The sequence below is a fragment of the Medicago sativa genome, chromosome 2 (assembly GCF_051527215.1).
Source record: "Medicago sativa cultivar Bolivia chromosome 2, Bolivia_mono, whole genome shotgun sequence".
Taxonomy (NCBI): Eukaryota; Viridiplantae; Streptophyta; class Magnoliopsida; order Fabales; family Fabaceae; genus Medicago; species Medicago sativa.
This window is the reverse complement of record NC_140750.1, coordinates 2,955,694-2,968,354: the sequence shown is the minus strand read 5'-3', so window position 1 is coordinate 2,968,354 and position 12,661 is coordinate 2,955,694. Positions and strand designations below refer to the sequence as shown.

Sequence of the window (12,661 nt, the reverse complement as noted above, 5' to 3'; positions counted from 1 at the left end):
GGGCCCTTAAGTTGGTTGAATTTCAATTGCTACTGTGCTAATTAAGAACAAATTAAGGTTCCTAATGAGTATACTAAATTATCTGTGAGTAAATTGCACATGTATATGTCTCTTAACTGATACTTATGTTTCACCAATGTTATTTTCATCATTCCCTCCAAGAAAAGAAAAACAATGTTATTATCAATTTATCATCATAATTATGGTAATTATAATTACGAATAATTCAACTGTATTATAAGTATCCTCATGCTTTGATAGTCACATTAATTAATCAGGGCCACAAATACCAATTTATCTTTTTCAGTAATAAAACATCAATTCATTTTCAAGCACACTGTCATCTTTTTTTTTTTTTTTTCCCTGTCTGCGCAGAAGATTGGGAATGAATGAGGACTTTGGTCCATTCTTTTCAAAAGCAACTTTGTGTGTTGTTAATCAAGTTTGATATAAATTCATACCAGGCAGGAAAAAAAATCAGATGACAGTGTGCTTATTTAATTTTGATATCAACCTTGATTAACACACACAAAGTTGCTTTTGATAAAATTACACTGAAAATGATAAAATCAGATGACAGAGCTAGTATTATCTGTTTTCCTAACTCTTTTCTTATATATTATCTAAATTAAATAGGCGATGCCTAAAATGACAGTTGAGAAAAACAGATAGTATTAGTTTTGTCACTTATTTTATCATTTTCAATGTAATCTTATGTCTGATTGTTTCCAAATTATCCTTTTATTAATGTTTTAAGTTCATTTTGAACAAAATCAATATTTTAAGTTAAACAATGATATTACTATCTAGTCTTATATATAAGAGAAAGTATTAACAAAAGTTTTTTTAGTAAATTACACTCCCCTTCCTTCAAAGATGCTTGAATTACACTCCCCTCCCCTCTTATGTTAAAATATACACTCCCCTCTTATTCAAAACATATTAGAAAATATTTCACTCCCCCCCCCTAAGATAAGCTTGAATTACATTTCACTCCCCTCTTATGTTAAAATCTACACTTTACTCCCTCAATGCTTTTTTTTTAATTTCTAATAGTCTAGCAAAAAAATAATAATCTAACACACTTTGAAAAAAAATAGTATTGCTGGCCTATTTCAATATATTCAAAATTTGAATACATATTTTTCGCTATTTTTGATTCACAATTTCATTATAATATAGTTTTAAACCCTATTATAAAATAGGAAACAACCCAAAATAAAATTAAAATATGCGAAAAATTACTAAAGACAATAAAGTATGGTTATTTAAAATTTAATTTTATACTCTAAATTATAAAATTAATAGAAAAATATTTAAATTTAATTATCATTGACATTTAAATTATAAAGAAATGAATTTATTTTTCTTAAATGGTAGCTCAAAATTAATATATATCATAAAAATATTTATTTATGCGAAAATAGATTAAAGTGTAGTGCATATTTAATTATTAAGGGAGGGGGTTGTAATTCAAGCATCTTACGGGGGAGGGGAATATAAGTTTTACTTTTCAAAGGAGTGGAGTGTATATTTTAACATAAGAGGGGAGGGGAGTGTAATTCAAGCATCTTTGAGGGGAGGGGAATGTAATTTACTCAAGTTTTTTTCCTTATCGTGTTTGACATTTCCTTTCAAAACCAAGCTCCATATCGATAAGATTAACAAAAAACTGAAACTATATATTAAGAAAAAAAACATGGGAGAACGGAGAGGTTACGGTATATTGATGACTAACTCTAAATTATAAAAAATTCGTGATTAATTGTTTCGTAACATCTTTTTTATAATTAAAAAGTTATCAAATTAATAAGAGTTAAATATATTTTTGATCTCTATAAATATTAAAAAAATTCGTTTTAAACTTTTTAAAAAATCTTTTGACTTTTAGTTCCACAAATTTTTGTCGGTGGTTAATGATTTCCCCTAGGATGAACCTGAGTTCGATTCGCGATGGAAACAATTTTTTGTTAAACTTTACTTAACTTATGACTGAATTTCTGATTATTAATGTCCTTTTTTTTTCTTCTAGGAACCAGTTAACGCCAAAAAACAATATCATAAGAATCTCCCTAAAAAATAGAATTTTTGCACTAAATTATTCTAATTTAGTGCAAAAACATAAAAATTCTATCTTGGATATTGTTTTAACACAATTTTCACAAGTTTTTTTCCTTATTTTAGCACTAAAGATTATTTTAAACGTCAAAAACATAAAAAAAAATCATATTTAATTTATACTTTATTACAAAATTCTAATTTTTTAAGAGATTATTATAATATTATGAATATTTATACAAAAACTCATTTAAAATTTGGAATAATAGATGGAAATAAAGGGTAAAAGGGAGAATTGGTTGTGTATATAATGTGAGCATGCTGAATTAGCAGTACCCCTCTTTTGGACATTTTCTAAATTATTCTTTCTTCTCTTCTCTCCTCGCAAGCACAAGCACAAGCACGCGCACTTCCTCACTCTCTCTCTCTCTCTTTCCATTCCAATCCATCTGTAAGTCTTTTCATAACTCATTCATCTTCTTCTTTCTTTTGCTTTCTCTATTTTTTCTTATGTACTTCATTTCTCGGTAATACATACTACATATCATATTGTTATTTTTATTCTTTCATTTTCAATTTATCTTCCTGTTAGTTAATTTAGCGTACTTTCTTTGCTTGCCATGGAGTTTCAGAATTCTAGATTAATTTCATATTAATTACAAAATTAGGAATTTCAGGAACTAAATTAAGAAACTGAGCAATAATCTTACTGGGTTTATGTCCTGTTTGGATAAACTGCTTAATCTGCAGCTTATAGCTTGATAAGTGCTTATGTATAAGCTATTTCTATAACAAAACTTAAATTATTTAGTATAAGCTATAAGCTTTTTTCGTAATCTATCTTGGAGAACTTGTGAAAATAAGCTGAAAACAGCTTATGTACATGTTTTTTTTTGAAGGAAGCTTATGTACATCATGTTATAAGCTGTTTTCATAAGTTTTCTCAAACAGTCTTACTAGTGCTCATGCCGGCAGATAAACTCAAATATGCCAATCCAAACAGGCCCTATGTGAGCTTTCTCTTTAGATATCTTATTGTGGCCCTTGTTAAGCCAAAAGGAGCTTCTCTTCAATTTGAACACGAAAAATTAGGAAAAAGGGTGAGGCTTCTTCTGCAGCTATTTTTGTAAGAAAAAAATGAATGTTTGAGTTGGATGCTGCAATGAGTTTTTGTATTGTCACCAAGGTTTTAAAATTTGGTCTGCAACTGCGATGTTTTTTGTTTACGCGGCCACAATTGTGGCTGCAGTTGTATCTGACTGCAATTTTACGCAAGTGTAGTTTTAAAACCTTGTTTGTCACATTAGTTATTAGTGTTTTCTAATTTAAAATGTTTTACTTTAATTTTGAGAGATTTTGGTTTCTATTAGTATTACACTTTCTTTCTCATTATTATCTGCAGAAATGAATTTTCGTTTGTATGATATAATCTTGTTTCAGGAAAATTTGTGGAGGACATAACTTAAGTGATTTTGGAGATCTCAACGAACACAGGAACAAATCAGCATGCGTTGGTTGGGTCTTTTAGTTGATGCATTCCGCCAAGTTGTACGCTTGAATTTATACTGTAAAGTTATTCTCTAGATCATCGTTCTCGTGGTGTGTCCATTGCGTTTAGATTAACTGAGTAGTTTGGTAAGAATCAAAAGTTATGGTAGGACGAGCAGCAAGTCAAACAGGATTTCGGGCATTAAAACATTGTAATGGCATTGAAGGTGAACCAACAATAATTGTTAGAGTGATTGCATGCTTTCAACCTTTGCAAGATTGTCAGGTCAGTAATGTGTTGCTAATTCTTGGTATTTTCCAATTTTTGTTTTTTTTTAATAATTCTTGACATGATTATTAAGGTAGCTGTTTAATGAAAGTTTTATTCATGTATAATTTTTCTAAAGCTTGTTTGTTAACAGTTGTGTCAGTGTGATAATTTTATGATCTCATGTATGATGAATGTTATCTTCGAACTCTTTGCAGGCTGAGTACTTCCGTCAATTGCTTAAGCCTATCACTTAACTGTTCTGCATTCATTTTTTCTTAAAGCTGGAATTTGTAGTTTTCTTTTTCTGTCATTTGTTACGAAGAGAAGAAGCAAGTTATTGAAGATCCCATATCAAAGAACCAAAGCGTTGAGCGATTGATATATTGTTCTTTAGGATCTTTTTTTCTTTCTGGTTGGATGGTTAAGGCCCACGAGTCTTGGCCTTGCCCACAGCCTGTGGCTTGGCCGTCACTTTATTCCAAAGGCTCCCCCACGCCGGATCCCAGTTTGTGTGGTTACTCGGCATATCTGACTCCTAGTACATGCACTTTTCCCGATGTCGGTGCATTTCCAGGATTCACAGCTCCTGCTACCCCAAGCTTGCTGACTGATCAGACCAATGAAGAGCAAGGGTTCCTTCAGGATCCCAAAACAGAACCATGTTTGAAAGCAGCACATAATAACATGGCTATGCAAAATGCGAATCCTGCATTTTTGCAGAAGAAATTTATTATCTTTGACCGGTCTGATAATAAGACAAGGTTGTTTTATAGCCCTGTCTTCCCACTTGTTCAGAGTCCAATTGTTACTACTACACAATTCGCTCAAGCTTATGATGTAAATCAGGAAAGACATGCAACTAATTTCGGTCAAAAACATTTACCGAAATGCAGTTTGCCCGAAGAGTCAGAGCAGGATCACGTTGTTAACGAAGAAAGTGAAATGCATGAAGACACAGAAGAAATCAATGCATTGCTAAGTTCTGATGATTATGACTCTGATGATGATGATGAGGTAACAAGTACGGGCCATTCTCCATTGGCCGATAAAAGGACTTGTTTGATACAAGAACAAATCGAGGACACAGAGGAGGATACTGCTAGCTCTGATTGGCCAAACAAAAAGCACAAGTTGATTGATGGTGGGTACACAAAATTACCACCACTCGTAGACAGTGCTAGTTCAGTAAGACTAAATGAACTGTGTGAATGTGTCAGTGATGCTGAATCGAAGCATTCTGATGGCCAAATGTATTTTGCCAGACAAACTGAAGAAGATAATTCAGCAGCAGTTGGTGATAACCAATTGAAAAAGGATAAAATCCGTGAAACATTGAGAATTCTCGAGAAGTTAACTCCTGGAGCAAAAGGAAAGCATCCACTGCTAGTCATCGATGAAACTATCGATTACTTAAAATCTTTGATGTCCCAAACCGGCATGCTTGGGGTGAAATATCACTAAATAATATGTCATCGAAAAGGTGGTATTCGTTGTGTTCTTAGTTTTATTGCATGGTAAGTCTGAACTTCGGATGCTTTCTTCTGTTATCCTTATTCTCAAGGTATATTTATGTTTTAGAAATAAAGGGGTAAAAGCAGCTAAATATATCAGTACTGCAAGTACTGTACTTTGGCACTGTAGTAAAATGCAAATGAAGAAAAATTGGATTTGGGATTTCAAATTGTTGACCAAAACTTTATACATCTTTTAGCTTTGGGAGATAAAAGGGCAAAGATTGAATAGACAGAAGAGTGGTTAGTGGATGGGTGTGCTGTAAATGATGACACTTACTTTAATTTCCCTAAACAAATGTTGAAATTTGTTTGTGATTATATGCATGCGCGTTAGGTAACCTGGGGGTCCCACTTTCCACCCTCCTTTTCATTCTGGATTGTATGCTTTTGTCCTCTCTTCAATCAAAGTTTGCACGCAAATCACATATTGGAGTAGACTCTAAAGTGGCACAAGAAAGTTTCTGATGTTGGGTAGTGCTTGAGGTTGAATGTGGAGCGTGGTGTTTGATTTCATCATGAGTTGATGGGACCCTTTTGTTGAATATGACATTTATTTATAGTTTAAGGTTACTTTGTTTTACGTGTTGTGGGTGGAATCATAGGCAATTCCATTTTCTACGTTGTCATTGAGAGGTGTGTTTGTCTGTTGAGTAATCCATTTCAGGGTTTCATTTTCATGATGTTATTATGTATGTTTTTTGTTGGATGAGTGATTGTGTGAATAATTGGAGTGGCCATGTTGGGATAGTGGTCTATTCTGGTTTCATTGTGTGATTGTGTACTATTTTGATGACTCAAGTTTACATTTTGGCTTAAATTTATTTTTCGTCTTTTATCTTTTACCAAATATGTTTTGATCATTTTATCTTTTTTTATTTGTTTTAGTTTTTCTTCTTTCTTAAATATTGAACAATATCACCCATCGTTACATAATAAAATCCAAGTATATTGTGTTTAAGACTTTAAGTTGCCTAAAAATATGATTATTATAAATGAGAATTGGACAAAGTTTTGCAAGAAGAGATGATTTTAAGGATTCACTAATGATTCGTGTTGATCATTCTCGTAGAAACATAAAGATGATAAAGAGTGACAAAACAAGGGCGTGACTTCTCTCCTTTGTAGAGAATGTTGTGAATTAATGACATTATGTGCAAAGCTTTCTAACGAAGAAGATACATGACAAATATGAATTTTGGATACACAAAAGGACTAACTTCAACATTCGATTCCTACCGATAAAAAAATTATTGTGAATAACTAATTAACAACAATTACATGTAAATTAACTCTGTCATTCAAGCATTGGTAAACCTTTATTTAACAAAAAAAAAAAAACAGTGTAACAAAAAAAAAGGGAAATAAAGGGTTGTTCATTTTGGCACCAAAATAAAAAGGGTTGTTCATTTTCATTGTCATGTTGTGGACACTTCAAATATAAAGTTAAGTGGTGCATGTAAAAATTATTGTGGAACAAGGCATTTGCTTAGATTAGTCTCCATCATTTCGAAAGTGAAATGTATTTTTATGAAAATGAAAATATTAATTTATTTAACTAAGGTCCCTCATAGTTGATATTAACAATTCTGATGTAAGCAACTTTGGCCTTGAAGCTAACTTTTTATTGTATGTCCACATTTTGCTCATTTGTTGACATAAAGCAATGGTATTAGACACCGAATTGAAAGCGTGAATAGTAGCAGATTTATTTATTTTTTTAATTATTTTTTTAACTTTTTTCAACTCTTCAAGCTTTATTAACATCCACAATTTCAAAAGGAGAAAATAACATCGTACTTTTTGAACTAATTTTATGACAATTTAAAGAGAAAATGAGTAAATCACTAAATTGGTATGTCTCTATAAGTCAAACTTAAATTAGTCACTGCATCTGTAATATATAAACAAATTAGTTATGTCTTTGTCAAATATATTTGAATTGAGGTGTTATTTGAACAACCATTTGACTAACAATTTATCGGACAATCATAAGTTTACAAAGAAAAAATAGGCATTGATACGAAAACCAAAACAATAAATAGATAAATAAAATATATTGTGAATATGAGAGAGAAAGTTATCAGAAAAATTATCGCAAAATAGTTATGCAAATATCGTTTCGTAAATATTTTTGCGAAGTATAAACTAACTTCTTACCCGTTGAACCAACTTTCATTCACAACATATATTCGAACTTTGTTTTGGTAATTTTTGGAGAAATTGAATTAAGAATAAACAATACCAAAAAATAAAGTTCATGTCGTCTCCTTGGCAAACATAACTTGCAATTATTAAGCATTTGACATTGAGATGACCATAAACACTGTAGTGACAACTTCTGGAAACTCATCATCACTAGTATCTTATTAATTTGAAGGCCTACAAATCATTAATATTCACATTATCAAAAAATAAACAAAATCTTTCATATTCACTTGAACAAATAAAGTCATATATCTATAATGTCAGCATAAAATGTTGTAATGTGTGGTATCACTGTATATTTATTTATGCATGTTCTATATACTCACTCCGTCTCTATATGTAAGCATCTTTTGCCTCTAATAAAAGAGTGTTTACAGACATGGACGGGTGAAGTATATAATAGAAAAAACATGGACACTAGCATAAAAACATGGACTAGTGTAGAAGGCTCTTATCATGTCACATGACAATTGTATCACTGTATATTTATTTATTTATTTATGCATGGTCACATGAAATCATGTTTCTCTCTTTGCTCTTTGGACTTTCTTTTGACATAATTTTGTTCTCATAATACAATACATCATCTATAAATATTTGGCTAAAATATGGTATTGGTCCCTGCAAAATAGGGCAGTTTTGGTTTTAGTCCCTGCAATTTTTTTTTATAGTTTTTGGTCCCTGCAAAAATAGGCCAGTTTTGGTTTTAGTCCCTGCAATTTTTTTTTATAGTTTTTGGTCCCTGCAAAAAATTTTGTTTTTGGAAATAGCCCCTGACCCCAGTTATGTGATGATTTGTCACTTTTATAAATTAAAAAATAATTATTGTATCTGTTTTATTATTATTTTTTAATTAAAAAATAATTATTGCTATATAAATTATAAAAAGTAATATTCTTTTTATTAAGTAAGCACATATGCCACATATGCACAAAAGTGACAAATCATCACATAATTGGGGTCAGGGACTATTTCCAAAAACAAAAATTTTGCAGGGACCAAAAACTATAAAAAAAAAATTTGCAGGGACTAAAACCAAAACTGGCCTATTTTTGCAGGGACCAAAAACTATAAAATTTTTTTGCAGGGACTAAAACCAAAACTGGCCTATTTTTGCAGGGACCAAAAACTATAAAAAAAATTTGCAGGGACTAAAACCAAAACTGACCTATTTTGCAAGGACCAATACCATATTTTAGCCTAAATATTTTGATACTTTTCTCTCTTTTCACTAGTTGAATCTGTTACTTAGAAATGAAAACAAAGAAGATAAAATTAGAGACATTTAAAAGATTACATATAATATATCAAAATCAATTTAATGATTGAAGTGTCAATAAAATTCATACTTGAAAAAAGTGATTGACTTGGTAAAAAATTACAATTTAGCTAGCATCAATTGAGATTTTCTTATCTTATAGGAATCAAGATATTGAATTTCTCCATCTTCTAGTAGTTTTTCTGTTCTGTTCTGGAGCTGCTGGAATATTACTTTGAGGTGAATTATCATGATCATGATCATGATTTTGTACATTTGTCATCTTTGTAAGTTTGCTTAATTTCTTCCAACCACTACTCCAAGCTGAAGTATGCTTCTGCTTTAACATCTTATCAAATTGTTTCTGCAAATTTTCCATATCATTTTGAAGCTCCAAATACTTAGCTTTCACACTCTCCAGCTCAAACTTTAGTGTGTTGACATCTTTTTTAGCAGTTGTCCATCCTTCTTGGAATGATTGTGGTGTCGCCTCGAGAAGTGTTTTTCGGTTTGTAACCATTGGTTGAGTAAAGGATTCAACATCTTTCAAAGAAGGGTTGGATAATGCAGTACTTATCTTTACCTGTTCTGCAAATAGGACTTGCACAACTACCCTTAATGGAAGCCTTTCATTTTGTGCAGCATGCATGCATGCATCAATTGAGAGTTTCTGGCAATCCATTACGCGGCAGAGTCGCTTCCTTTCATGCTCAGAAAGTGTTGGATGTGCCTGTTAGTTTACTTCACTAGTAAGAAATCCAATGGAATAACAGTTAAGCTGAGCTACCGTACATTCATCATCAATATACTTTTGATCCTAATATTTGAGTGAATCACCAAAGTTGTCCCTAAAATAGTCTTTGAATTGAGAATCCTCGACCACGTTATTCCTTTTAAGTCAGTCAATTTTGTTACTAAAATTACTCGACAGAAAACAATGTCATCGAGAATCTCCAATTTCAAGAATTATTTTGAAATCTATCAAATTTCAAAAACTAAATTATCAGAACTCTACAATTTCAAAGGCAAATCGGTAATTCACTCTTTGTTTTTCATCTACTCATTTCCATACTAATGGATATTAAGTGCAAACCAATTTGCAAAAGTACTGCAAATTGGTATTCGCAAACCAATTCACGTTTGGCCGTAACAAATTATGCGACTATGAGTTAACCTTCTATGTATATTTATCCACTTAAAGTAAGATAAAACATTTTTTCTTACCAAACCAAATGTGTAACTCTAGATGACATAAAACCATTGAAAAGGTAAATAAGTAAATCCTAGAAACAGGAAGTAATTACCTTAAGATAGGAATCAATAGCTCTATAAAGTCCATCATCACAGGTTCTAGCTGATTCAGGCAAAGCTTCAGCAAGTACCTGAAACTTTGTCAATGAAAGATTCCTGTCTCTTGAAACCTCTGTAAGATAACTGTCAACAAGCCTTGCCACTCTTGCTTTAGCATTAAGGTTACATCCCAATCCCATATGTTTCTCAGAAAATGACTGTCTTTTCGGACTAGAGTTTTCAGTCACTTCTTGTACAAGAAAATGCTCAAGCAGCCGCATAACAAGATCAACATCATACATCATTGTCTCTCCTTTATTATAACAAGGAATTAATAGATCAGCAAGTGTAGCTTGCTCGAATTGCATTCCAACCCTTTTCTCTAATTCAGTAACCAATGCAGGTGCAACCTTTAACATAATTGCCATTCTCAGAAGCCTAAGAAGGAAAGTGCATGAAACAGTATCTTTCTGAGGAGGAATAATGCTTATAAGACTCTCAATTATCATCCTTTGTTCTTTAGCTTGAAGACTTGAAGTTTCATCTCTAGTTCCACCTGCTACAATCATGTGAAGTCCACCGCCGCCTTTAATCCAACTACCGCTACCACTACTACTACTATTACTATTACCACAATTGCTCGCTTCATCGAATGTGATTGATGTTTCACTAACCAACCCTTGTAGCCATTTAGTTGCATAATGCATTATTGCAGCACCAATTAACTCAAATCTCATTCCTTTTACCTTAATAGCAGTAATGACTCTAACAAAGTGATCAATCCTAAGGATTGAAACATCTTCAAACCACCAATCAGGAGGAACTAGTTGATTCCTACTTGGACTTGTATCTTTCATATCATTATTATTCCATTTTGGACTTGAAATTTTTGATGATGTTCTTCCAGTGTAGGACCATTTTATCCCTTTTGGATTAGCACAAGCTTTCCAAGCTATAGACTCGCTGCATCTTCGAACGATTTGAAGATTCTCTGACCAAGGTGAAAGCTTCTCACAGCTTTTCAAAACTACTATAGAGTCTCTCCATGATGATAAAACAACATAGCTAAGAAATGCTTCTGTTTTGAATATAAGATTGCCTTCTTCTAAATCTTCTGTCATTTCTAGATACTCAGCAGCACATCTTAGTCCAGAAATGTTTCCTGCTGTTAAATCAACAGCAATTCCATAGCAGAATTTGGCTGCAAGTTCAAATGCCTCAAATCCACCAGGGATATCATCCATAACTATCTTATTCACATCCGGTTCGCGTGATTCATATATGATTCTACTCAGCTTTCCACTTCGAGATATAAGAGGATACTTTCACAACAAAGGGAAAAAATGAACACAAATAATTCATCAGTGGTACAAATTAACTAGTGCCTAATCTCTCTTCGTATAAAAAATATGACTAAATATGTTTTTAATCCGTACAAAATTTTGTTCAACTTTAGTCTCTATGTTTGATATTTTTTTCCTACAAAAACGAATATTTAAGTCCGTATAAAAGCAAAGTAAAGGCTAAAAATATATTTAACTCCATAAATTATAAACTCATAGGTTGAAATTTGAAAGAATTGAAAACTATAAGAAACAAAATTTAGATAGCTACCTTATGCAAGTGGAAGTTAGCTTCTCCAATTTGAACAAGAAAATCACTTGGAACGTCAGTTGCAACATACCTGCATTAGAATAATACTAGATTTTTAAGCATATATTATATAACACCATTAAAAAAAATACTAGATTCTTAAAAGCATTTTCAAAGGATACTAAACTATTAATAATTAAGCATTTTAATTAACATACCAAGAGTGACCTCTTTGAAGAAATCCTTCAGTCTTGACACCATGTTTGTTTGAAGTGAGAATTCCATCACCATACTTGTGTCTTGCAGTTGAATCACTCTCAGATTCCCACATGTTGGATGGAAAAAACTAGATTCACACAAAATGTACTGTTCTAAAAGGAAAGTAGCTTTAACTAAGAATCAAAACGAAAAATAAATAAGTTGAGTGAGAATAGGAAGAAACACATGGAATGGTTGGAAGTATTTTAAGTTATCTTAAAAAATTGTCGGTTTCTTGTTAAAACATAGAACAAAAAAATTGTTGGAGGTGTTACAGGCTGTGATGAAATGGGCATAGTACTAAGACCATTTACAATGGTCATCAACATTAAACACCCTTCAACACCCACTTTTTCAATTCCCAACACTCCACATCATCTTCTCTCTCTTAATTCAACACTCATTCAACTTTAACCTCTCCAATGGTTTTTTTTCATTCAACACTCTACCCCACCACCTTTTATTTCTTATTCTTATTTAATTTTATATTTTTGTTTTTATAATTACATAAAATTACAATTATCGATTATAATTAAATTAAAATAAAGAAACACTTAAAAAATGATGTATGTTGGTTTTTTATACTATTTGGTTTTTTTTTTTAGATTTTTTTTATGCATGCCATGTGAAATGGCGAGCACTATTTGGTTTTTTTTTAAATTTTTTTTGCATGCCATGTGAAATGGCGAGCATTCTGTGGCAATCCTGTGCGGTCCAATTGCACGC

General features: G+C 31.8%; 2 protein-coding genes across 2 annotated transcripts; one reads left to right on the top strand and one right to left on the bottom strand.

Moving 5' to 3' along the window:
• The first annotated feature begins 2,395 nt into the window (after nt 1–2,395).
• LOC146943629 (transcription factor bHLH143-like) lies at nt 2,396–6,148 on the top strand. Its single transcript, XM_085741895.1, has 3 exons — nt 2,396–2,509; nt 3,499–3,832; nt 4,033–6,148. The coding sequence occupies exon 3, from the start codon at nt 4,235–4,237 to the stop codon at nt 5,276–5,278; it is 1,044 nt and encodes a 347-aa protein (XP_085598021.1). The 5' UTR covers nt 2,396–2,509; nt 3,499–3,832; nt 4,033–4,234; the 3' UTR covers nt 5,279–6,148.
• Nucleotides 6,149–8,811: 2,663 nt separating this feature from the next.
• On the bottom strand, nt 8,812–12,220 carry LOC146943628 (root phototropism protein 3-like). The gene is made up of 4 exons (XM_085741893.1): nt 11,896–12,220; nt 11,699–11,768; nt 10,099–11,406; nt 8,812–9,524 (listed from the first exon to the last, which is right to left on the bottom strand). Exons 1-4 carry the CDS (start codon nt 12,006–12,008, stop codon nt 8,961–8,963), a joined length of 2,055 nt encoding a protein of 684 aa, XP_085598019.1. The 5' UTR covers nt 12,009–12,220; the 3' UTR covers nt 8,812–8,960.
• Between the last annotated feature and the right edge of the window lie 441 nt (nt 12,221–12,661).